This window comes from Odocoileus virginianus, chromosome 23 (genome assembly GCF_023699985.2).
Source record: "Odocoileus virginianus isolate 20LAN1187 ecotype Illinois chromosome 23, Ovbor_1.2, whole genome shotgun sequence".
Classification (NCBI taxonomy): domain Eukaryota; kingdom Metazoa; phylum Chordata; class Mammalia; order Artiodactyla; family Cervidae; genus Odocoileus; species Odocoileus virginianus.
Genome location: NC_069696.1, coordinates 36,586,465 through 36,614,032, shown reverse-complemented (window position 1 = coordinate 36,614,032; position 27,568 = coordinate 36,586,465). Strand labels below are relative to the sequence as shown.

The 27,568-nt window shown below is 38.5% G+C and overlaps 1 protein-coding gene across 5 annotated transcripts; it reads right to left on the bottom strand.

The window, feature by feature from the left end:
• Nucleotides 1–726: 726 nt before the first annotated feature.
• On the bottom strand, nucleotides 727–27,356 carry RESF1 (retroelement silencing factor 1). 5 transcript variants are annotated; one of them, XM_020915075.2, is made up of 8 exons: nucleotides 27,266–27,352; nucleotides 25,919–26,008; nucleotides 23,509–23,643; nucleotides 18,653–18,790; nucleotides 15,352–15,413; nucleotides 4,887–9,915; nucleotides 3,635–3,718; nucleotides 727–1,463 (listed from the first exon to the last, which is right to left on the bottom strand). In XM_020915075.2, the coding sequence occupies exons 6-8, from the start codon at nucleotides 9,856–9,858 to the stop codon at nucleotides 1,297–1,299; spliced, it is 5,223 nt and encodes a 1,740-aa protein (XP_020770734.2). In that variant the 5' UTR covers nucleotides 9,859–9,915; nucleotides 15,352–15,413; nucleotides 18,653–18,790; nucleotides 23,509–23,643; nucleotides 25,919–26,008; nucleotides 27,266–27,352; the 3' UTR covers nucleotides 727–1,296. The 5 variants fall into 5 exon arrangements, with proteins under 5 accessions (XP_020770734.2, XP_070310001.1, XP_020770735.2 ...); XM_070453900.1 differs by lacking the exon at nucleotides 23,509–23,643 and having other exon boundaries at nucleotides 27,270–27,356; XM_020915076.2 differs by lacking the exon at nucleotides 23,509–23,643.
• Nucleotides 27,357–27,568: the final 212 nt, after the last annotated feature.

Below are 27,568 nucleotides of genomic sequence, written 5' to 3'. Positions count from 1 at the left end.
CTACTTTATCAGACGTTCTTAAGAGAGACTTTTTGAGATCCCAGCAGTAAAGAGCACAACGACCAATGACCACTATTAGTCTGGAACTATTGCATTGCCTCAACTGATGCCATTTTACAACTTGGCTTTTCTAACTGAAACTTCTATTGACATTTAAACCATCAAATACTCAGGATGAGCACCGTGACTTTTCCTATGGAAGCATGCTGCTTAATATTTTGATAAGCCCCATCTTTACTCTTCAGAAAGTAAGTTTTAAAACTTGTGAAAAATGAGTTACCACCTCAAAGATGTTTATTAAAGTGCATATTTCTGTAGTGCTAAGAATATTGATACTAGCAAAACTGAAGCTATACATATATTAAGTAACTCTCCATTTTTCCCTTGTTTTTCAGTTGCTCAGTCGTTTTTGACTCTGCAGCCCCATCATTACTTCCAATGAATATTCCATTTCTTCCTACTCCCAGAAAAAATTTTAAAATGTATTTTTAAAACCTTGTTACATTAAGGTTTTATGAAAACAACAAATTTGTACTTCTAGTTGTCATATAAAGCCCAGAAACATTTGAAGAATTTTATTTTGCCTTCCTTGAAATTTCCTGAACCTAGAAAAATTTTTGCTCCTCTTCTGAATAAACCTGAAAACATGTTTCTTTTAAAAATACCTTTCTAAAATGTGTTGCTGTGAGGATAGGCAACAAAATTAAAATCAAACCATTTCCAACCTAGTTTTTAAAAAATAAATGTTTATTTCAAGTATGAAAAGTAATGTTTAAACATTATACCAAAAGCTGTATTTCGTTTAACAAGTATAAAACGAGACTTCTGACAAAAAGTTAACAATTCAGTATAAAACACTAAAGAATATACTTCGACATTCACAGTGAGCATTTCTGAAAAAATAAGTTTTGCTAAAAAGTTTTAGAAACAAAAATACAATCCCAGAGGAAATAAACTAGTCCTTAAATAAGGAACAAATCTCCCTTAGGATGGATAGTTAGCATTTCAAAACAAGATCTGTATAAAAATTTCTTTTAAAATAATGGTACACTTGGTTCAATAATGTCAGAATTCAACAGCTTATGGTTTCCTTGACAAATACCCTATTTCTTATGTCTGCTACCCACAAAATAAGGTTCTCAAGCCAATTCAATTAATTTCAATGATATGTATAACCTTAGGGGTAACAAGACTCAGAAATTTTATCATGGCAATCTTGAGCATTTCCAGAAAAATATTTAACAGAAACTTTCTGGTGGTAATTACAGAACCACCAGAAGAATTAAAGTCTCAAAATTATTCTACAGGACTGCTACCCAGACTTCTGCTTCGCTTCTCCATGTATAGCTTTTTGTAGGTTTGAAACATTGCTTTTGAATCTTTTACTGGGTTTTGTAGTATCTCAAATCCATCTGCACTGCAGTTTCTCTTGGAGAGCCTTGAATTAGCCAAAACATTATCATCTAAGGAAACAAAAATTTTACTTTGTTACTCTTAATGTTAGTGATCAGTACAATCAATATAAATTGAGAGAGAAAACATGCATTCTTATATGCAATAAAGAGTTAAGTGTAACAGTGGCTCTTTACCTACAGAATTATAAAGTATATAAACAGGACATCTAGCCTCTCCTTTAGGGGCCATTTACTACCCCATCCCCATCTTCACTGACCAGGGCTATTCTCCTTTACCTATACTCCTACTCAGTAAAATCTCTTATCATTTGCATACTATTAAGAATGTGACTTTCGTAACCACCATCTAAACTAGCAATATAAAATGCACCAAGGCAAGCCAGTTCCGAAGAGCACATGCAAGTACAGTTTGCATATTCTGGCCTTACTATGCATGAGGTATTCTAAGAAATATCTGTATTTCTGTTTCTTTCAACCATAGTGCTATGGTTAGTCTCACTATCCTTTTTTTGATGGGCCCAGCCAGCTATTCTGTGCATTTTTAAATGTACCTTTTTATCTGAGAAGCTATTTCGAGTTCCTATATTCAACATTCCTGCTCTAGCCATTCCTTTCTGGATTAAAAGTCCTGTTTTACTTCTTTCAGCCTGGATGGGTCAAGTACTCTGTCCTCTTAATTATTATTCTTCATTTTTTGGTAACAGAGTATGGTTACTGTTAAATTCTTAATGTTTCAAGTTCTTCTCTGACCACATCAGCTTTCTGTCCTGAATGCTGATCCCTGAGGTGGGCTCTGAGTGGTTTTCCACTGGATTGTCACCTCCTCATCTACCTCAGCCTGACAGTTTCACCACTTGCTCCATTTACATTCCAACTTCTGCCACCAAATTTATTGTCACTTATCTAAAATGTATTTTTTATAGCCATCTAAGAGTTGACGACCTTTGTTTTTGTCTCATTTTAAGCTTGTTCTAGTTCTCTAGTCTCTTCATCTTGGTATGCTTTTTCATGATTTTCTCAAGTCTCATTAGACTTTTGACAGAGCTCCAAACTTGTTTCTTGGCTTTACTCTCACCCTGGTGCAGCTCTCATCTGGGCCCTGGTTTGTGTCTTTTTCATCATGAACCTGAGCACTCATGTCCACCTTCACTGTTTATTGTTCATCCTGTCTGCAGTTGTCTTCATGTCTGTCGTTTAGCTCGTGACGTTTCCTGAGCCTCTCTGGTCACTCTGTGAATGTGTCTGTCTTCTGAGTAATTTTGGACTCAGGTTCCAGTTATGCCTCTCATCTCTGAGGCAATGAGGCAAGTTATGTCCCCTCCCACTTCCAAAGACCTTTCTTGCCCCAGTTGCCACACCCATTTACATCTTTCTCATGTCTTACTTTCTGTGTTCCAACTTTAGGAGTGTGTTTTCTACTTTCTCACCAATTCATTTTTTGCACTTTCCATTGTCTTCCTATTTTAATTAAGACTTCATTCCTTTTTATTTTGATTCAATTCAGCTTTTTTTCCTGTATATATCTTCAATGTAGAAGATACATACATGCCTGTTTATATATATTTGTTTTTTAACTCTTCTGTGGGCATCCCTGATGGCTTGGCAGTAAAGAATCCACCTACCAAATGCAGGAGACACAATAAACCTTTGTCACACTTCCTCTCTTGCTTCTCTTTATTGCTGCTATGTAACTTTAATAATCTAACTGCTCACTGATAAATACAAATATCTTTGTCTACCTGGTTTTGAAAATTAAATTAACTTGCAAATAATCTAACTAAGGGTAGGCTAACAGGCCTGTGGGCCAAGCCCAGCCTCTACAAGTTTTAGTAAACTTCAATTGGAACATAGCCCATACTCATTTGTTATTTTACAGCCATTTCTTCATGTTATTGTAACATTAAAGTCTTTTATTTAGGAGACATGATTTGCAAAACCTAATATTTATTGGGCATGTCTACACAGGAAAAGTATGCCACCCCCTTGTTTAACTCAAGGGGAGAAATTTCTCTTAAAAGGAAACAGATCACTACTTTTCTGTCCAAAGCATGACAGAAAACATAGGAGAATGTCTTCCTACTACTCATTCAAACACTGAATCATTTTTTAAAAGAATATGGACAGAAACCAAGCTTCCCAATAGTTTCAGAACTATAATCCAGCTTACCTATGAGTGTCAGGTTAAGTAAAATAAAAACTTAAAATATAGACAGTTTTACCTATTTCTTGGTTGGCTTCCGGCATCCTTTTCTCCTCAGTCACACGTTTTAACCAGTCTTCTTTTGTACTTTTTATTCCTGAAACTATTTAAATATTCATTTTCAGATCTCTAGACTGTGCTACTCATCTCTTTTAGTACTATAATGAAGGAAAACCTCATTAAGCCTAAAACAGATTTTAGAAGGCATTAGCTATACTCACACATTAACTCTAAAAAGGGCCTGAAAAAATGCTTTCTCCATATGAGGTGACTGAATCTCACAATTAAAAAGTTTATCTTCATAATGTAATTATGTTTCTCTCACCTGGACTGAACACCAACACATGTCAATGTACTTAAAGGCATGACACAGAACATACCTCAAACTGCTGCACCCATATCCAACGTTTCTGTTACAATCAGGTCCTCAGATTCTAATAATCTAGTTTTAAGAACCAAGTGTAATCAATACAAATTTATACTCTATATACTCACATATCCATACACCTTCCAAGAAAAACTAATTAATTCATTGTAACATTATACACCCCAACAGATACTGTCTGAACAGTGCAAGAGAAACTAAGATTTCCATTCAAATCCTTTAGTCTTCCAATCTGGGTTTTCTCAACACAATGTTTTGCATATACTAACCACAACCCTTAAATATTTCCTTACTACCACAAATATTGAGTCCCCTATTTTCTCCTTCCATCTAGCACTATGTTGAGAATTCTATCCTTCAGCTAATGAACAGTCATGATTGCCATTCTGGGGTATATGAGAAGGTACCACTTTAACTTTAGTGATGTAATAGTCACCAACTGACTCAAAGATGGCAAGAAGTTGAACTACTTCTGTATATACAAAAAGATTTCATTAACAATTACATCTATTAATATTTAGACCAAAACTTCAAAATCACTGGGGCTCTGAAATTTTAAGCCCAAACAACTAAACAAATAGCAAGACTTAATGTATACCTGATACTTTTATAACTGCTCAAGGAATGTTCTTCACTCCTTAGTGAAAAGGGAGATCTTTTGTATTTGGAAAACCTTGCAAATTTTATAAACCTTGTCATTAATGTGAATGTAATATAATTTACAACAAGTGGGGCAAAAACTTTTAAAACAAATATTGACCAATGGACTATCAACATACTGAGAAAACCTCAGTAAACACAGACGTCAAGAGAGGTGCTCTGCCACTTGTTGACCTACAATGCATTACACTGTTGCAGACACCAGCAAAAAACAATCATACTGGACCTTGCACAGGGGCTTGCTCCTTCCTAGATGTGTGCTGCAGATCCTTCTGGTCTTCAACAGTGTTTGTATTCTTAAACACTCCATCTGGACATAATTTAAACTCCAGCATGCTTAGTTTTTCTGTAGTATCTTTCACAGGTAATAGGTTCTTAGATTTACTTTCTGGTCTCTTTTCTTTAAGCTTCCTGGGTGAATTGTCTAATTTTGTGAGACAAATGCGCTCTCGTTCAGTGCATTTAAATGCAACTCTGTTCAGATACAGCTTCCTTTGATCCTTTGTTTGGGAAGACATTTGGCTTAATTCACCTTCATTATTTATATTATTTAAATTTTTGTCTAGCTTGGTTCTATCAATCCACATTTTATCAGACTGCTTTCCACCAACTGTTCCTTTAATATTCCTTGAAATATATGTTTTAGACTCTTTGGAATGATGGGTTTTGATGCTTTTACCATGGCCTGAACCAATATTTAATGATTCCTTACAGGTTTGTACACTGCCATGGGGTCTCTCACTTGATTTCCCACAACTTTCCACCTGCACAGGAAGTTTACTGGGCCTCATATGCTGAGAATCACTGTTTTTCAGACAGTTTTTCTTTAATGCTTCCTTATGCTTCTGCCTTGATAAATACTCCTTTGGTGATAGAACTCTGTTAATTTTAGATGAGCTATCCTTAGAGCCCGAGGATTTAACATTTGATACTGTCTTTTCTTTAATCCAAGCTCTTTCACTTGGAGTTGAAAAATTACAGAATTTAAATGCACCACCTGCCACATTTTTATTCTGCTCCTGTTTATCATGTTTCTTCCTCTTTATCTCTGAATCAAGTATGATCCGTTCATCTAACTTCCTTTCTTCCAAAGATTTTTGTTTAGAGCCACCTGATTTCAATTTTCTCTTTTCTGGTAATACTGATTGTACCAAAGAACCATTCTTCATATTCAAATCTTTAGTTTTGCTTGTCAAAACACTCATCTTTGGTTTTAGTGGCCGTACGTTTTGTGCCATAAACTTCCTCTGCAGGCTCTCCTGAGAAAATTTTGCAATTTTATTAGAATGAAAAGCTACCTCATGAAATTGCAGCTTTCTCTTTCTTTTGTGACTCTGCAAAGAATCCATTTTTTTATCACCTTTAGATAAAGGTTGACCGGATAATTCTTGCTCTGTCCTTAGTGAACTGTTGCATTCTGTTTTGGATTTATCTTTTATATTGCTGCTTTGCTTTGTTTCAGGAAAATGTTTTTTCTCAACTGGACAAGTCAGAGGAATCTTTGGAGGATTATTTAGAGGACTGTTAAAAGCAACAGGAACATCTCTGTCAGAGGTTCTCTCTTCTTGTTTATAACTCTTGGCCTCTGAAGGAGAACATGGATTTGTCTGTTCTGTTTCTTTTGAAGTTGACTTCTTAATGGAATTACACTGGCATTGAGGTACTCCTTCATAGACCATAGAGAGCCACCCCAACGCACAGCAACGGACATCATCTTTTTCCGAATCCAATGGTACAGAATCACAATGTTCTTCAATTCTGCGTGCCTGTGGGTCACACTGGTTCTCTTCCTTTGTTACAGGCTTTTCTTTCTGAGGTTCTGTCAGTTTGTCTACCTCATTGGATTGATCGTCCTGTTCAGGGAACAATTCTTTCATCTGATCTGTGTTTAATATTGTAATTTGTATCTGGTCTGTTGAACCTCTGGAGTTACAATCAGTTTTACTGCAAGTTTGAGCTTCTGAGATTTGGTCTGCCATCTGCTGTACCACAGAACTTTCATGCATGTTCACAGGTTCGATACCATAGGGAAACTCTTTTAAAAGTTCTGACAGCTGATCATGTAGGTATAAGATTGATGTCTTATCATGGAGACTTTCATCTGTTGTAGGATCCTGTTCAGTGTAATTGCAGGACAAACCAGCTTCCTGAGGGTAACTATCCTGCTGAATAGCAGCTGATGAACACGTATCATTTGCCATGCTTTCATTTTCAGTGATATGCTCCAAACTGCTTTCCTCTAGAATTCCACTCTTTACTTCAACACACTTCAAATGTGACAGTGCTGGAGGTTGCAGTGATTCTGACTGATCTGCTATTTTATTTGAAACATCTGTGCACTGCACAAATACATCTTTTTTAAAGTCAAAGTCTTTATTTTCAGTGATGCTGTCTAAATGTTCATTTTGTTGTCCACTATTCATCATTTGGTGATTGGGTAGAGGTTTCTGTGGCTCAACTTTTTGCAAAGGGAGCGAGTTGAATATTTCTGCTATTTGGGAATCATAAGAGGTATCACCTTCAACAAGAGAACAAATACTGCCAATCTGTAATACATCACTGCCCACACTACTACTGTCCTTTGATATATATGAGGCTTGCTGATCACTCACAGGACACTGGATATCTGGTTCTGATTCATTGTGCTTTCCTCGATTGGTATTAGGTATGCCTTCTGAACTAGTATTAGTTGACTCACTTTGCTTGTCCTCAATTAGTGGGAAAATCGTGATGCCTGTAGTACTTGTTACTGGTTCATTAACATTAGTCTTCAAAGCAGCAGTATTTTCCGTCAATTTATTTTGTAAGCTACAAACACTACCTTCTTTAATAACTGGATATGCTGTTTCAGGTAAAGTTTCAGATGCTGTATCTTTGACAGACAGTGTATTGACATCTGAAAGAATTAAGGGTGATACTACAGCAATCCCTTTTGTAGTAGTTGTTCCTGAAGACTCATAATTTTGTGCTACCACTGATGAAATAGTTTCTTGTGAGCTGTTTATTATCTTATTCTGAGAATTTCCCACAGGTGAAAATGTACTACTCTCACATATGGGTGCGGGCTTTGAAATTGCAATGGCTGTGGTGTTTGTTTTTGACTCATTACCCTGTTTCTCTTTGTTAGGTTCTGAAGGTTGCTTTTTCCACAAAGACAGACATGTTGCTAACAACTCCATGGAAAAGTGAGAGTCACTGTTAGAAGACACCCCATTAAAGGATTTACACTCAAAGCAAGAAGTGTCTGCAATTTTGGCATTTGTATTACAAGTCCCTGGAGAATTTACAATTTCCATGGTTTTCAGTTGGTTACCAGTGTTTTCAGTATTTGGATTCATTTCAAAATTATGCAGTTTAGAATCATGAATACGTTCACTAGTATCTTTTAATAATTTCTTCTGAGTTTTATCTCCAGAAGTAAGTAAACTGAGAATTAGCCTATTTTTATTTGGGTATTTTGAAATATATTCCTCAGATGATGTAGAATGAGGAAGAAAATTTATTTCAGAATTTGTTGGCACATTCTGTGCAATGCTGGGAAAATTTCCTGATGAAAGCTGGGTGTTATTTAATGGTGCCTGAGTTACCTCAACAGTTGATGTTTTTAAAGGATTCACAACTTCCAAATCATGGACTTGTTCTGGTATTGGCAACTTTTCTGAACAGGCAGAATTTAGTAAAATAGAACTGACTTGGTTAAAATTTCTGTCCTGAAGGCTGGAACTCAACATGCTATGTTTTCTATTAGTTTCTTCTGCAGATTCCATTACTGTTGGTGGTTTATCCTCCACAGTCTCTGGTGTGACTAGGGTTAGTTGTGGTCCAGACTGGATTTTGGCAGTTTGTTTCAAAGACAATCCAGAATTTTGAGCTGATTCACTATAAGAGGTATTGGGTGTTTTAATACAACCTGCTGCCATCAAGAGATTTTTATTAATTTTAATTTTCCTTGCAAGATCTGAAAACTTCTTTTTTATTTCTACTAATGTTTTAATATCCCTCACTAACTTTTCTTTTGTGGCACTTGTGTCCAGTACTTGACTTGAAGTTAGATTTTGAGAATCCACTCTTCTCTCCTGATTATTTTGAGCAAGAGCCTGAGCACCAGTCACAGATGATCTAACAGGTTCATTAAAAGGATGATTGACACTGGTATTTACTTTCAAATTACAGGAACTTCCCATCATACTGAAATTTCCATTAAGGTTTTGCCACTGCTGTTGAAAGTCTCTGCAAAAGTCTTTCCTCATTTCAGGTAAGTGCATTTCTTGACTCTGAGGAACTTCCATAGAGGACTGTTTAACAACACGTGGAGTACTTTGCAAAGACTGGCTTGCATATCTACAGTCATGAGGAGGAGGAGGTCTTTTGTCAGTTTGAGTAACTGCATATTGATATGATGGTACAGCTGCAATCTGCTTTGACTTAAATGTCAGTGCAGGATTTGGAGATTGATTATTTTTAACTTGGAATGATACAGATGACATAGGGTTTTGTTTCTGAACAGTAAGGTCCTGCAAAAAGCTTCGTGATGAGTAATTGTATTGCTTTGGAAGTGGTCTGTAATCTTGGTAAGTCAGTCCACTGGATGCACGCTGAGGTGCCCAATCAACCTGTTGCTCTGACAAAGTTAGGTTAAGTCTTGGGTTTCCTTGATAAGTTATAGGAACTCTTCCAGAATTAGAAGGGATCATATGTAGTTGCATAGAATAGCTATCTGATGTTAGAAACTGATTCTGTAGTGCATGCACATTGGGTATATTCGTTCCAAAACCAGTTTGATGAGATACAGATCCCCCCGTATGAGAAAGCGTAGAACTCCCCACTGGTGAGTTCAACCATACATCTTGTGTAACTCCTGAAGAAATCTGCAAATCGTGGCTTAGTTGTTTGGGTCCTTTAACATTTGCATACGTTATTCTTTCTACTGAAGTTTGTGAGGTCACAATGGTCCCACTATGCAAATCAGAAATAGGGATTTGTGGAGGAGTCTTAAGATTCCTGATGTTGAGCAGCGGCTGTGAAACTGGATGTGAATTACTGAGAAACAGGCATGGTTCTTGGTTGCTTCCAGGATGGAAAGAACTTTGAGATGTTGTGGTAAGTGTATTTACTAAACCTTGCTCCAAAAAAGATGCCTGTTTTTTAGGATACTGTGGTGGTAAGGTGACACTCTCTGGTTTTGCATTCCAACTCATTGTCAAGTTGATGCAGTATCAGTGTGTTAAAAGCCAACTGTTTTGAATGCCAGGAATCTGTAGGAAATAAACATCTTTTATCAAAAAGCTGTTTGGACTGGTCAGAATTTTTAAGATAATTTTCTCAGCTTACCTTTATTACTAATGCTGACCATGTCAATCAAAATTCCTGAAACCTCACACTAGACAAAACCTCATCTTCAATTCAGGTAAGAGAAAGAGCAAAGGAAGATGTAACAATAAATACGGAAAATCTCAATAAAATGTTCAGTGGTGTTTAACAGAAACTCATTCTACTCAATATAATTAGCAATTTTTTTTTTTTGGCTACACTTAAGAGACAACTACTTCCTGTATTTATTTATTTTAACCAGCTCTTTATTTTAAGATACCCATACTCACTGTAAAAAATTTTAAAAAATAATCAAGCATATACTAAAAAGCCTTTACTACTACTGTTCATCTCCAGTGTCTAACTCCCTAGAGCTATCTACTACTGTTAACTTTTCTTTCAAAAAATTTCTATACACAAAAATCACCAACACATAAAATCTGATTCTTTTAAAACAGAATTCTACCATCTACAGTTTGCCTGATTTTCATCCCTTTAACTAGGACATCTTATCATTCCACTACACATATACCTATCTCACTGTCTGCATAAACATTCCACTTTATATCAATATTTAACCATTTCTCTATTGATGAATATTTGGTTTTCTTAGGATTTTGCACTTATAAATGATCCTATACTAAAGCATGTATTTACGCTTTTATATTTGTGCTAAATGTTCCTGGAAATTTCTACAAGTGAAATTCAAATGTCAAAAGACATTAAAATTGTTTTCATAATCAGTGACAAATTGCCTTTCAAACAGATTGAAATAAATATACTCTCACCAACACTTACATGGACATAGCTAAAAAATGGACAAATCTGTAACCATAATGGGCTTCCCTGATGGCTCAGCTGGTAAAAAAAAAAAGCCAAAAAACCAGCCTGCCAATATAGGAGACGCAAGAGACATGAAATCCTTAGGTTAGGAAGATTCCCTGCAGAAGGAAATGGCAATCTGCTCCAGTGTTCTTGCTTGGAAAATTCCATCAACAGAGGAGCCTGGTGAGCTGCAGTCCACGAGGTCACAAAGTCAGACATGAATGAGTACATGTGTGTACACACACACACAACCATATTAAATGACAGGGTAAACAAATTTGACTGAAACATATAAATAGAATGCCAAACAACTGCAGAATACACATTCTTTCCAAGAGCACAGGGAATTTTTACCAGCATTGACCATATTGCTAGGCCATAAACAGATCTCATTTTTGAAGGATAAATAATTCAGATTAATTCACAGTAGAATTAATCTAGAAATTGTAGAAGGAACTGGGAAATTGCCAATAATTTAGAAATAAAGAATGCAGTGGTATCTCTTCCTCTAAATATCCAATAGGATATCAGTCCTACTGAAGAAGATTCCACCCTAACTGTCAGGGGACGTTCAACTTTAAGGGATCCAATGTGTTCCATTTTCTTTCTTTGTGTGCCATTTCTCAAGAACCCTCTGTTTCTTATCAGTTCCTGGAATATAGAACGAGTAGAGGTGCACGCAGTTCTCAGGACTGAGATAATGGGAAAGAGCACCTGCTTGGATTCCCTTCAATGACTCCCTTCAGCAACCTTGTACTTAACAGACTATCCATTTTGTTGCAACTGGTGCAATTTCATTCTTTTTAACAGCTGAGTAATCATTTTACTGAAGATATATAAGCATGCATTTCTGCTAATAAAATACCCTTGTTCCACTAGAGACCTGGGTCCCCCGTGTCCTTCTTTCTGTCTCTGGCTAGTTCTTCAGAGCGTGGAAGCCTACCAAACTCACTTTCTTGCCCGGGCTAAGACCTCCTTGAGAGGACGTCTTGTACCTTCGTAAGCGGTACAAGTCCTGTGTATGGGCTTTATTGGTTTTCCACGTAACCCAAGGGACATTGCTCTTTCTTTCTTTTCGTCAACTCCAGTCCCTGGGTCCCGGTCTGTAAAAGACCGCAAAACCTTATGACCTCATTAAACCTTAATTATCTCCCTTAAAGGCCCTATCTCTAAATAGTCTCACTGAGGTTAGAGCTTCAATATATACATTTGGTGGGAGGGTAGGAATAGAGGACAAGACAGTTCAGTCCATAACAGGTCCCATCCTCATATTAACATAAGACTTGACTTATTTAATAGAAGATTGGGAGACTGTGGAGGAGGTAGTGAGGAATGATTAGAATCTGTATATGCTGTCAAGGAGGAAATCACAGAATTTGCTGACAGATCCACTAGGACATGTGAGACAGAGAGAAGTCAAAAAAGGAGAAATAAAATGGGTTGATGTATGTTTAAAAAAAAAAGACTGGGAGATAATCTCTGCATTTATCATACAAATTTAAGAATGACAAATTAATCCAAGGAAAAGACAGAGTGAAATAAATAATGAAAATAAGATTTCATTAAACAAGAACATAAGATTAAACAAGTCACAAGTTGGTGAAGAATAAAAACTAATAAGCCTCTGTCAACACTGGTCATTTAAAAAAAAAAAAACCTATATTGGGAAATGAGAGTATCACTAGACCCTATAGACATTAAAATGATAGTATAGTTATCAACTATTTTCAAAACATTTAAAATTTACATGGAATAGAGAAATTCCTTGGAAAATACATACCCTAACCAGAGTTGACATAACAAAAATACTATCTCTTTAAAGAAATTACACCTATAATTAAATATCTTTTCACAAAGAAAACACCCGTGTAGCTTTTTTGGAGTATTCTACCATTTATGAAAGAGATAATCCAATATAACCTCTTCAAACGATAAAAGAGAGGACACTTCATAACTTATTTACTGAGCCTCTGATACCAAAGCTGAAAAGAAAGATAATTAAGACGTCAATCTCTCAGAAACAAACACAACAGTCCTAAGCAAAATTTGAGCTTAGGACACAGTGACAGACTGTATTTTCATGGGCTCCAAAATCACTGCAGATGGTGACTGCAGCCACGAAACTAAAAGACACTTGCTCCTTGGGGAAAAAAAGCTATGACCAACCTAGACACCTGATATGAAGAACTGACTCATTGGAAAAGACCCTCATGCTGGGAAAGATTGAAGGCAGAAGGAGAAGGGGGCGACAGAGGATGAGATGGCTGGCTGGCATCACCAACTTGATGGACATGAGTTTGAGCAAGCTTCGGGAGTTGGTGATGGACAGAGAAGCCTGGCATGCAGTCTATGGGGTTGCAAACAGTTGGAAACAACTGGGCAACTGAACTGACTGACTAAGAACAGTTGATAAAATTCATTAAAAGGACAATTGTATGAAACAAAGAACAGAAGTTTCCTTAATTTTGATAAATGGTAACTTTAAACAAATTTAGACTAGCAAACAGTAATATTATTAGTAATAAAACAATTTAAATAAAGGCGTCACTATCACCCACTTCTGTTCATTGTTGCACTGAAGATCATAAAATGTGTTAAGAATTGAGAAGGAAAATATACAACAAACTATTTGTATGAGTTATGCAGAATATCCAAAACAATCTGTATATCTTTTAGATCTATTACATTATGGATCACAGTGCACTCAAACTAGATTGAAGAAGGCACGAGTTTTGGTTTTATGTGTATGATTCTTGGGAATATACATGTTTACTTTAGTATTTGCTCGTAACTAATCTAACAGTCTTTCCTGATGGTTCAGAGGGTAAAGAATCTACATGAAATGCAGGAGACCCAGGTTCAATCCCTGGGTTGGGAAGATCCCCTGGAGAAGGGAATGGCAACCCATTCCAGTATTCTTGCTTGGAGAACTTCATGGACAGAGCAGACTGGTGGGCTACAGTTCACTGGGTCACACGACTGACTCACTCACTCACAATGTAATAACTGAAGGAGCCTTTCAAGGCCTTGTGAAATCTGTTTGTCCTGACCTGTCATTTGATCAAGGCACTGAAGAAACCTCCTCTCTTTGAGATTTTAATTTGTCAGGGAACCAGATCATCCGTACCCATCATGAAAGCATATATTTTGTGGTTTAAAAACGGGTGCCAAGAAGAAAGAGTTGTATTTTCCTCATAGGCCTTCTATCAGGAAAGCTCCTTGAATAAGACAAGTGACCAGGGAGAAGTATAATACAAAGTAAAAAGCTTTAACTATAAGACTTCCCTGGTGGTCCAGTGGTTAAAAATCCACTTGCCAATGCAGGGAAAGCAGTTTGATCCCTGGTGTAGGAAAATTCCACGTGCCACAGGGGAACTAAGCCCATTTGCTGCAACTTCTGAGCCCATGCATACCCAGAGTCCATGGTCTGCAATAAGAGAATCCACCATGATGAGAAGGTCACACACCACAACTAGAGAAATCCCATGCACAGCCAGAAGACCCAGTGCAGCCATAAACAGCAGTACTGAAAATGTTGATGGTGAATTCCCAATAATTCCCTATTTCTTATGTGAGCTTGGTGGGGTGGGACACTGTTACAGACTGAATTTTGTCCCCCCAAAATTCACATATTGAAGTCTTATCCTCCAGTGTGATTTTATCTGGAGATAGGGCTTTCAAGGAAGGCAATTAAGGTTAAATGAGGTCAAAAGGGTTAGGACCTTAATCCAACAGGATTAGTGACCTTACAAGAAAGACACCAGGTATATGGCACACACAGGAAAAGACCATGTAAGGAGACATAAACATAGCTGTCTGCAAACCAAGAATAGAGACCTCAGAAGAAACCAGAAACTTTAACCTTAGACTTTTAGACTCTAGAACTGTAAGAAATTTATTGTTTAAGCTACCGAAGCTGTGCTCATTTTGTCAGAGCAGTCCTGGCAGACTAATGAAAGAGCCTATAGTAGTATACTGTTAGTCGCTCAGTCGTGTCCGACTCTTCGCAACCCCATTGACTGTGACCCACTAGGCTCCTCTGTCTATGGGATTCTCCAGGCAATAATACTGGAGTGGATTGCCATTCCCTTCTCCAAAAGAGCCTATTGGTAGGAAGAAAAATGCTCTTTACGAGTAATTTGGGGTTGTTGGATTTCCCCCCAACTCCCTCCACCTCTTGAGCTGGCACAGAAAAACTCCCTTAGGAGTTAAGGGACTTTCCTGGGGGTCCAAAGGTTAAGACTCTGCACTTCCACTGCAGGGGTGCAAGCTCCATCCCTCTTCTGAGAACCAAGATCCCACACACTGCTTGGTATGCCACCCACCCCCGACAAAAAGGAGGGATTTAAAAGTTTTCTGATCTTTTTCCTGATTACAGTTTCTACTTCTGGATATAATATATTCTTAGATATTTCAAAAATATATTTTAATGGAGAGTACCAGAGTCAGGATTTCCATGGTGTGTCATTTAACTTTTTCTTGGGAAAAAACTCCCCCCCCCGCCAAATCTCCATACCCTCTGATCACCCCCAACTTGTGACAGCCATGGCACTTACCTAACAAATTCCAATGAAGGCTGAACTTAAGAACCTCTTTGCACAGGAGTAGCCAAAGTTATCTGGGGGAGGAAAAAAAAAAATCACATAAGCCAACAGATCGAGTTTACACAAACATCAACAGGTGTACAATTCTACTTTAATTTGCTGAAACTTTAAAGTATTTTTATTTTCCCACTCTGCTCTCCTCCCTGGTCCCCAGAGACATCAACCCATAAACATGCTCCCCCTACTCAGGGGCTTGTATTTCAGAGGGAAAAAAATAGCACTAGCTGCCACCCTACTATCACCGAATCTATAAGTCACAGCCTTGTACATGTAATCTGTATTTACAGTATCAAATCTCTTTATTTAAAATACTACCTCTGGGAATTCCCTGTGGTCCAGATTTTGGGCCTGGGTGTGATACCTGGTCAGGGAAATAAGATCCCACATGCTTGCCTTGAGCTATGGCATTAAACTAATATAAAACCACAAATACAACAAATCAGATTTTAGGATGCTTACTTAACCCCCCTAAAGATAGAAACAAAAATGATTTTTCAAGATAATTTTATTTACTGTTTTTGGCTATGCTACATCTTTGTTGCTGCGAGGGCTCTTCTCTCTTCGTGGTGAGAGGGGGCTACTCTCTATTGCAGTGCCTGGGTTTCTCATTGTGGTGGCTTCTCTTGTGCAGCATGGGCTCCAGAGCACGCAAGCTTCAGCAGCTGCAGCACATGGGCTAAGCAGTTGCTGCTCCTGGGCTTCAGAGCACAGGCTCAAAAGCTGTGATGCACAGAGGCTAGTCTCAGGACTTCTAGAATTTGTGGAAGATGTTTTCCATGGCCCATATGGAAACTTCCTCATGTGTTGCTCTGTAGCATGTGGGTTCTTCCCAGACCAGGGACTGAATCCACATCTCCTGCATTGGCAGGTGGATTCTTTATCACTGAGTCACCAGGGAAGCCCCCAAAATGACTTTCAGAAGTAATTTGTGCTTTTATAAAATAACTTCTAAAATATACATTGAAAAAATTATTAAAGCATCTAAAATGATACATTAGAAAATATTCACTTAATGCAAAAGAAAACAGTGAGAGACAAAAAGACATGAGACAGAAAATAAAAAGTATAAACAGCAGATATAAATCCAACTTTATTTTAACAATTACACTAAAAGTGACTGGATCAAACAATTCAAATGACAGAATGTCAGATTACTTTTTTTAAAAGGGCTAGCCAACTATGTACTTAAATAGGCAAACCTTTGATTCAAAGATAAAAACCATTGGAAACAAAAGGATAAAAAAAGATATGCCAACAGAAATAAGAAAGGCAGAATAACTATATACATTATCAGAAAAAAAGGTAAGACTAAAACAAAAAATTTTTCTATACATAAAGAGGAACATTTTATAACCACAGAAGGGTCAATTCACCAATATATAACAACTATACATATGCACTTGAGAGCATTAAAATATAAATAAAACATAGACAAGTCAAAAACAGGGAACTCATCAAAAGTCAAAGACTTCAATTCCCCACTTTTGATAATGAACAGAATTGGCAGGAAAAAAAAAACAAACACAAGGAAACAGGAGTTTTGAACATACTATACACACCCAGCTTTCTAGTTTACAGTGGAGATTTAAAAAAAATTAAAAACCTATAGTACCTCAGGTTGTAGGTTAGTACACAACTGTCCATTGGATGCCTCGTAGAGTTTTAAGGTTGTCTGCTTCTGGCAGTTACTGTACATTGGATCCAACAGTTCATGTACTTTTGTCAAGTGGTAAAAGGGTCAGCAAGCAGTCTAGTGCTGGGTGCACATACCAGCAAGCCATCAAGCTCTAGATTTTTATATTCTGTTGTGGGGAAAGGTCCTAGCTATGAATAGCTATTAGCAAGCCCTAAATAATGATTCTTGATATAGCTGGCAACAAGTTTGGCTCTACTAACCCACCCATCTGAATGTTGGTTTTACAGTTTGGAGAAGAGGCAATATTAATCTGTTGATGCTGATAAGGCGAGGTGGCCCTCACCAGGAGGGGGGGCAAGCACCCGGGTGTGTTGATACTGATAAAGTGCTAAGGTCTACACTGCGGGGTGGGGGGAGGGGGGTTTTAGTCATATTTCATATACTCCCATTTCAAAGAGAATCCATGGAAACTTCCTATGTGTCATCACAAAAACAAATCAAAAGTGTTAATTAAAAATAAAAAAACACTTCTATCCTGAAAATAGACAAAAATTTATCTTTAGGTTTGATGATCCCTACATTTAAATCTTACATATTATTAATATTACTTGCTGTGAGAAAAAGTGGGAAAAAAGCAAGTCACTAAAATCCATGGCCAAGGGAGTAGTGAATAGCAAGCTGTAAACTGCAAAACTAAGATCAATTTGTGAAGCAGGAAGAAAAAGGGAAGTCAATGGCTGCAGTAGACTAAACCTAACAATGCCTGTGGATTTTCACATAAAATTTTCATGGAGACCTCACTAACATCAAGACATGTGAATTTTTAAAAAATATGCTATATCCATACAATGCAAAGAATATGGTTTAACTGGAAAGCCTCCTTTATTTTAAAATCAGTCTTATCACAGAAAATTACAAACCAAAAAATACCCTAAAAATCATACCTTTAAATAATTGTATTAATACCTATCTTAACCACAAATGCACAAGCACATACAACCGCCAACAGAAAGAACTCTACTGAAATGGACCTCTTATGGTTTCTCAAGGCTAGGCCTACTTTAGGTCAGACAAAAGAGTAAGAAACAGAACATGAAAGGACAAATTAGGCCACATGAATAATTATTATGCAAGAGTAACCATTACTTTATCAAAGAAACTGGAACATTATTATAGTGAAAGATAAAGCTATTAAAAAGGCTGTTTTTTAAAAAGGCTGTTTCAGGGTAACCTAAAAGATGCATATATAAGGACTTTCCTGGTGTTCACTTGTTAAGACTCCATGATTCCACGGCAGAAGTCAGAGGTTGAATCCTTGGTCAGGGAACTAGGATTCCACATGCAGTGCTGTATGGCCAAGAAATTTTTTAAAAAGGATGCATATCTATAGTAGTTGTCTAGCAAGCTTTGATAACTGTTTGTAAAATGAATAAACATTATCTATAACTGCTGCAGACCAAGTTAGAGAAGTCCGTATTTAATGTTGTAGATGGGAAAAAGTCTCCACCCCTTCCTTCACATCTGTGTCAACTGTAAACATCGCATGATTTCATCTGTCAGCATTCCAGTACCTCAAAAATATAGGATTTCTTAAAAAATATGATACTCTTCTCTTACCTCAAAAACACCTGTATCTGTTCTGGTATTTTAAATTGGAACTTTTCCTTATGGCTTTCATTCTGCTTCTGTTTCTTTGGAGAGTCCCCTGATGTGGTTTAATTGAGGAAAACTAGTATTTTTCACTGAAAAACTGATCTGCAATGGAAAAAGTTACAGATACTTTTAAAAAACTCAACGAAACCACAAATACCATCAAATATAAAACCGACTTCTGAGAAATTCCAAAGCATCAAGATTTACTCAAGCTATTCCAGGTCTGGCTTTTTGTGTCCCTGCCCCTGAATTAGGCTTTCAAGAATAAACTAACCTAAATTTTACATTTATAACCCAACTCTATAAATAGGAAGAGCTAACCTTTGAAAATTTATGTCAAGAACTGTACAGAATGTTTTGAATGCATTGTCACATTTAATGGTTACAACAAATGCATGAAGCCAAGCAGTCCTAAGCAGGAGGGCTGGGGCTGGCAGGGCTGGAAGTCCTACCGTCCCAACTTTTAGGCTGGCTCTCTACACTGCTGCAGAAAGAAAGCAGATTAAGACCAAATGGATTCTTATGAAGTTTTGTCTCTAATGCAAATAGCAAAACCAACATCAGTGTCCTTAGTTCCATAAGGCAATATAGAGGTGGACAAGAAAACAGACCGCTAAGAATTCTAAACTGCAGTCATTTCATAGCCAGCAGCTATATCCCAAAGGGAAGGAGACTGTCAAGTCTTTGGTGCAACTGAATCTAGGGAGGCAGAGAGAATCACCTTGTGCCACTTTTCAGGAAGCTGCTTATCAACCGTTGTACCAGGAGGACCTGTGGGGTGTCTTGTCAAAGTATCAGTCACCTGAGATTAAACAAAGCTTTCCTATGAGGCCCTACAAAAGCAAGGTCACCAGAGCACCATGGTGAAGCTGTTCACCTCCAGCTCTGCTCTCCAGTCGTTCAGGTATCCAGCTCCAAACGTGATTCAGAAGCACAGGTAACTCAATTAGGTACCCTGTTCAGTCACTCAGTCGTGTCTGACTGCGACCCCATGGACTGCAGCACACCAGGCTTCCCTGTCCTTCATCATCTCCTAGAGTTTGCACAAACTCATGTCCACTGAGTTGGTGATGCCATCCAACCATCTCATCCTCTGTCGTCCCCTTGTCCTCCTGCTTTCAATCTTTCCCAGCATCAGGGTCTCTTCTAATGAGTCGGCTCTTTGCATCAGTTGGCCAAAGTACTGGACCTTCATTCAGCTTTGGCATCAGTCCTCCCAATGAATATTCAGCGTATTTCCTTTAGGATTGACTGGTTTGATCTCCTTGCAGTCCAAGGGAATCTCAAGAAGATTCTCCAACACCACAGTTCAAAAGCATCAATTCTTTGGCACTCAACCTCCTATTTAAGTGTATTTCCACTTAGTTAACACTGGGTAAGGGTGACTAGACAGTAACTCCCAGCAAGATGATGATCAGGCCATAACCAGGCTCCCAATATGTCCCAGAGGCCATTACGGTTCACCATTTAGCTCCCATAAAGTTAGGATGAAATGCCTCTAAAGGGACAACTGATATAATCTTTTACTCTGTTAGTTATTCCGATCATTACAGGCATATTATAGTGATTGCTTTGGTAGTCTCAGGTTGTTGACAGGATTCTAAGAACTGCAATAGAGGCATTTTGTTGTCATGGGGTTAACATTCAGATTTTATAAAACCAGAGGTTGACATTAATGATGCAGAGACCCCAAGGATCAGAAGAGACATACAGGACATAATCCACCTTATCTTCAGCAGGGTCAAGTAAAGGATGACAGATCCAGCAAACAGTTAAATTCAGAGCCATAACTACAGTCTAGAAAATGTATACAAGACAATTCTGCTTCCCCTTAATCAGAAAACCATGAGAAATGACTAACAGGATAAGGTTTTCAGGCCTTTGCCCAAGGACACAACTCCAAGGACGTCCACTCCCCAAATCAGCAGCTGCTGAGTGTCCAAATGTCCTTATAATTAAGATATTAAGATTTTCATTTGGCCTGCAGCTATGTTGAAGAGAATGGTGACAGTCTAGGGTAAATTAATGACTTCTATGCACCCCCAACCCCGCGATCAGTACTGTCTTCCTTCCCCAGCCAAGCACAGGGGAGCCATTCAAATTCTGCTGGAGGAGAAAGAATGTGAAAGTATAAAGTGAACAATCCCATGCACCTGAGCCACAACACTTTGTCCAATAACATGACTGTATAGAAGGAAAAGGTAAACTCTGATAGAATTTGTGGCTCTTTAGGGACCTAATGAAGCAGTGACCCACTGGAGATCAATTTCCATCATCTTATAAAATACTGAGGTAGAAATCATTAGGGAGTTAGTATAGGAACACTGAGACCTCAGCCTGTTTCAACAAACATCCCACTCCATTAACCTAAAACTATATCCTTTGTCTCGAATTCCTAGCTCTCAGAGGAATGTGTCCTTGGTCTGATAAATTATCAGCTCTCAGATCCAGGAAAGGGTGGTAATTAACTTCTGTTCCATATGCCTGAGGGAAAAACAACTGGTGATCATTAATCTTTAGCCCATACATCTGGTCCACTGTAAAGTGGTGGGGGGTCATGAGAAAAGGTCAAGGGATGGCGACTTAATGTCTAAGAAAACTAAGGATACCAAAAGCATAAAAAGGGGAAAAAACAAAACAATAAAACTACAGACCAATTTATTATGAATATAGATGGAAAAATCTTCAACAAAATGCTAGCAAAACAAAGATAACAGCATATAAAATTATTTGCCATAATGAAGTGGGACCTATCCCAGAAATACAAGATTGACTTTTCTTTTTTTTAATGTAGAGCCAATATCTTGTAACACATCAATACAATAAAGGCGACAAACCACATAACCATCTGAAGTGGAGCTATAAAAAGCCTGTAACATGACTGAAATTAAATGCATCCTAAAATCCAACATCCTTTCAGATAAAAACACTACAACTAGAACAAAGGGGAACTTCCTCAATTTAATAAGACATCTTAAAAAAAGCCACAGCTTTAAAGCCTGAATGTTTTCCCTCTACAAGATCAGGAATAAGACAAGGAAAATCTGCTCTTGCCATTTCTATTTAACATTGGAGAAGAGGTTCTGGCCATGGCATTTGAAATAAAAGACATCCAGATTAGAAATTAAGAAGTAAAACTACCTTACTTGCATATGGCATCATCTTGTATATCGAAAATTATAAGGAATCCATTAAGAAAACTAACAGAACTACTTTGACTAGGTTGCCTAGTACAAGCTCAATATTCAAAAATTAAATGTATTTCTATATAACAATCTAGAAAACAATTCCATTACAGTTAACAGCAAAAGAATGAAACACTCTGGAATAAATTTAACAAATGTGGAAAATTTACAGAAATTATTATACAGAAATTGTATAATTTCAAAAGAAACTAAAGACCTAAATGAATGAGTGAAAAGTATCCCACATTGAGACACTCTCAAGGTGGCAGGTAATACTTCTCAAATTGATCTACTGATTCAGGACAACTCTGACCAAAGTTCCATATGTCTTCTTTGCAGAAATTGAGAACCTGATCCTAAAATTCATTTTGAAAAAGAGCATAGTCTTGAAGGACTTGCACCTCCCAATTTTAAAACTTAAAACTACAAAACTATAGTAAACAAAGCCATGTAGGACTGAATTAGGATAGACACTAATCAATGGAACAGAAACCAAAAACAAGTCCTCACATACTTGATCACTAGGAAGAAACTAGAATCCAGAATATACAAAGAACTGGTGAAAAGTGTTGCTCAGTTATGTCCAACTCTTTGCGACCCTCATGGACTGTAGTCTGTGGATTGTAGCTCCTCTGTCCATGGAACTCCCAGGCAAGAATATTGGAGCAGGTTGCCAACCACCATGGGAAAGCAATAACATCACAGGATATAAGTTAATGGTCACTACAATAGTTGTAACCAAAAAGACAAGTGTGGTAAGGATATGGACAAACTAAAATTCCTACATGTTGCTGTTGAGAATGTACATGGTTCATCAAAAATAGTCTGGCAGGGACTTCCCTGGCAGTCCAGTGATTAAGACTTTGCGTTTCTACTGCAGGGGGCACAGGTTTGATCCCTGATCCTGCATGCCAAAGTGTGGCCAAAAAAATTTGGCAATTTCTCAAAAGGCCAAATATAGTTACCAAATGATAAAGACAGCTCAGTTCCACTCCCAGGTATATACCTAAGAGAAGGGAAAATATAAGTCCATACAAACACTTGTACATGAACGCTCACAGCAATATCATTCAGAGAATCCAAAAAACATAACAATCCAAATGTGTGTGAACTGATGAAAGGAAAACAAAATGTGGTCTACTCATACAATGGAATTACTACTTTGCAATAGAAAGGAATGAAAGACACATATGCTTCAATATGAATGCATCTTGAAAACATCATGCAAGGTGTTCAGGGTCATAAGAGACCACATATTATGACTTCATCTCTAAGAAATGTTCAGAATACACAAATCTATAGAGACAAATTAGATTAAATGGTTGCCTGCAGATGGGCAGAATGGAGAGTGACCATTAATGAATACAGAGATTCTCAGGTCAAGAAAATGTTCCAAAAGTGACTATGGTATTGGTTACATAGTATTGAGTATATGCAAAACCACTGTACATGGTAAATGGGTAAACTGAATTATATGAATATGACATATGAATTATATCTCTAAACTGTAGCTTAAAAATTTATTTTCCCAATTAATACAGACATGGGCACATGACACGATGAACTACAGACTTCTGGCAGAGCACAGAGACAAAAGGCATAATTTGTGCAAGTTGAAGCTGACTGATCATATACCTGGAGATATTAGGGCTATCCAATGAAGGGACGTGTGCCTGAGAATGAAGTCAATGCCAAAGCAGATAGCAGAGCTCAAAGACAGTGTTTCAAGTCTTTAAAACTTTCAGATTCATATGTTGGATCCAGTCAAACCTGAAAGTCAAGCCACATGGAACTCTTTAAGTTATATGATCCAATAAATTCTCTTTGGGAGTTTAAAAACTAAAATCTTGCTTATGACTTTTGTTTCTTAAAACCTAACTGGACAATGTAATTTCTTATAATACTCTGCAATTTTAACTGCAAGATTTTATTTACAAGTGATTTCAGTTCAGCTATGATATCAAGGATGGACATACCACAGAGCTGTCTCTCAACAACAAAGCACTTAGAATTCTTCAAAGGTCCATAAAATACTTCTTTACAAGGCTTAATACAAAGTACATTTTAATTTGCATTTCAATAGATTGGGTTGGTAAACTGTCTGGTTAGGGTGCGAGAAAGGATGAGACAGTTGGGATGGCATCACTGGACTCAGTGGACATGAATTTGAGCCAACTCTAGGAGATAGTGAATAAAAAGAAAGACTGGCATGCTGCAGAGCATGGGTCAGAATCATACAGAACAGAGGAACTAAATAAAAGTCTCAAATTGAATGTTTTCTGAGCCTATTTCACACAGAATATGCCTTTGTGGGGTTAGGGGTGGCAGTGCAGAGACGACTGATTTAAATTAAAAGCAATTCTTGAAATCCACCTTTCTAAATCCTTTTTAAACATTAGATAGGATCACTTGCACTAAACATTTGCATTTTATCACGTCTAAAACATTGCTAATCTAAATGGGAAGTGGTGGTGGTTTGGTCACTAAGTCGTGTCCGACTCATTTGAGTCCATGGACTGTAGCCTGCTGGGCTCCTCTGACCATGGAATTCTCCAGGCAAGAATACTGGAGTGGGTTGCCACTTCCTTCTCCAAAATTGAAAGTGCAAGTCGCTCAGTCCTGTCCAACTCTTTGCAACCCCATGGACTATATATAGTCCATGGAATTCTCCAGGCCAGAATACTGGAGTGGGTAGCCTTTCCCTTCTCCAGGGGATCTTCCCAACCCCAGGGATCGAACCCAGGTCTCCCACATTGCAGGCGGATTCTTTGCCAGCTGAGCCACAAGGGAAGCCCAAGAATACTGGAGTGGGTAGCCTATCCCTTCTCCAGCGGATCTTCCCGACCCAGGAATCTAACCGTGATCTCCTGCATTGTAAGCGGATTCTTTACCAACTGAGCTATCAGGGAAGAAGAGTCCTGTATATCTAGAACAGGTTATATAAGGCTTTTGGGCAAATCTGCCCTGGCTGGAAAATTCTGTAGAAGCATTACTGACATCAAACATGTCTGCAGGTAAAAACTAGAGTTGTGTCTGGTACTTCCTTACAAAAATAGAACCCACAGGATCTACAGGGAAGGGTTTAATCAACACAAAGCTGATAAACTGACTTAAGAGTTTAAATGAGTGAACCATCTCCTATAAGACAGGCCATAAAATACATTTCCTCTAACATGACAACAGCTAAAATTTATCAAACACTTACCATTTACCAGGAGCTCTTCCAACTGTGTTATATCTAAACTCATTAACTTATCATAACAATCCTATGAGGTTGATACTATTGTTATCCCTATGTTACAAAAGATGAGAAAATTGATACAGAGAAGTTTAATAATACTCCCAAGGCTGCATAGATGTTAAGTGGTAGAGCCAAGGTCTGATGCTCAGCAGTGTGACTGCAAGGACCATGGTCTCAAATCATTACAGAAAGTTTTCTAATACTACTTGGGAGTTTACAGAATGGACGCTCCAGAAATGACCACTCTGGCTGTATAGGTCCCTATTTTAGGGATTGGTTCTCTCAGAGTTCTGTTCTGTGCTGCCTTACCCCATGTGCCACAAGTAATGAATTTGAAAAATAAAATAAGAAAACAGACTATGTAGAGAATAATGTTAAGTAGACCTCTTCCTCAGTAATTTGGACCATCAACTCCTATTCCTTTTCTAGTAAAGATGAACAAATGAATTGCTTGCTATGTCAACTGTATTATTTCTCCTCAAACTTTGTCATCAAATCCATTGTAAGCTGGTGGTGGTGTTAGCCGCTCAGTGGTGTCCAACTATTTGTGATCCCAGGTACTGTAGCCCACCAGGTTCTTCTGTCCACGGAATTCTCCAGGCAAGAATACTGGAGTGGGTAGCCATTCCCTTCTCCAGGGGATCTTTCCAAGCCAGGGATCGAACCCAGGTCTCCTGCATTGCAAGTGGATTCTTTACTGTCTGAGCTACTGTAGTTTAATACTGAACCAACACTGGGTCCGCTTAACCATTCTGTTCCACAACAGATAAACTGGAGTAGACTACTTAAAGCTGACACACTTACCTTTAAATATATCGCTTCTTTATTACTGTATATGTTACCATTTTCCTCCAAACTTGTCAGTACCACTCCACAGTGTTTACTTCTTTGGTCCTAGGGACAGCAATAAACATTTTAAAATTGATAATAAATTCAATATAACATTTGTAATTGTATTTTTATTTATATAAATTCACATTAAACTTATAGTAAAAGATACACACTAATTTGCTTACTTGATATGACATTGATGCTCAAACCATGTTAAGGCTGGGTCAAAAGAAAACTAAGCTTACTGAATTCTTAAGAAGGCAAAGTAACAAATAGAAACTGGGCCTGCCGTAAATTACCACTGAAGTGATAATCCAAGTGCATGCCTCCTGATCCACTCCTTCTGTAACTCTGAACACTTTCAACTTAACAATTCTTTATCGAATTAGTAAATGAGAATCCAACCGCACAGGAAAAAATAAAACCATAACTCTCTCACGTTAACACCGAATAGAACTCTTTTGATTTACAGTTAACACATTAATCAGAAAAATCCCCAAACAAACTCTGCGACCCGTCTATTTAAACGCACCGCAGCTCATCCCCTTCACCTACTTTTTATTTTGAAGGCAGGCACTAAAATATTACAAATAAATTGTTTTCACTGAAACCATTCTCTGAAAACTTGCTGTTCCCAAAGGACATCTGCTTAGGAAATTCGTATCCCTCGAGAACATCTAAAATCCGTACGCATTTGTGCATTTAAAAATGCCTCGAGGGACTAACTACTGCTGAGGAACGGAAACCGACTCCGACACAAACGTGTTTGCGGGCCACTTGGAGACGCAAGCTGAGCAATTTTGTTTTGGGAGGTTCGGCCTAATGGGGGTGGGGAGGAAAGGAATACTGGAAAAATAAATTCAAAACAAAGATTTTTCTTTTTTTAAGCCAGCGACAGGAAATCATTAAAAACATAAGCCACTCTCACATCCATCAGTCTAACCAATCGCCTTGCAGTCTAACAAAATGCGCCCTCGCAGTCGCCACTCGCGACCTCTATAGTGAGGAAAGGCGTTCTACAGAAAACACCCGGCGAGGCGCCGCCCTCCGATTCAGGGTCGGCATCCGCCCCGGTTCCCGGCCCACCCCGCGCTGCGGGCGGGCACCGGGCCGAGCCCGGCGGGCCAGCCCTCACGGCTGGCCCGAGATCCGAGCCCCAGGAGCGCCCGTAGCCGCCGCTCAGTCCCCACCGCAGAACAAAAGCGCTCGCCGCCGCACACCCAGCCCCCGCCCGCGGGCACTTGGGCTGCCGGCACCCCCGCCCAGCCGAGACCCCGAAGAAACGTGCGAATGCCGGCGGGAACCAAGTCCCCCACTTACCTACCAGAGCTGGACCCAACCGGAGCGAGCCGGGAAAACGCAGCTCTTCTCGGCCCCGGAGTTTAAGTCAACTCGGCTCCGCCCCCAGGGGCGGGTCGAGGTGGAGACCCACTCCCGGAAAGCCAACCCCGCCCCGGCTCAACGGCAGGAGCGAGACCCGGGGGTACCGGGTACCGGGGTCCTAGTGCCGCTCGGATGAAGTAGAGTCCGGGGAGCCCGCCCCTCCAGTTATCTCCCAAGCTTGCACAGCTAGCTCCTGTATCTGAAGAAGAAAACTTCTCCAACAGTGGCTCTTTGTCTTTA

Bases quoted from the DNA above. Each gene is read 5' to 3' on its own strand.
- RESF1 (XM_070453900.1), bottom strand. From the start codon at position 9,858: ATGAGTTGGAATGCAAAACCAGAGAGTGTCACCTTACCACCACAGTAT. The intron at 3,719-4,886 runs GTCCAGTATGAT...ATATTTAAATAG, and splicing joins GGAGCAAGCCCCTGTGCAAG to TTTCAGGAATAAAAAGTACA. The intron at 1,464-3,634 runs GTAAAACTGTCT...TTGTTTCCTTAG, and splicing joins GGAAGCCAACCAAGAAATAG to ATGATAATGTTTTGGCTAAT.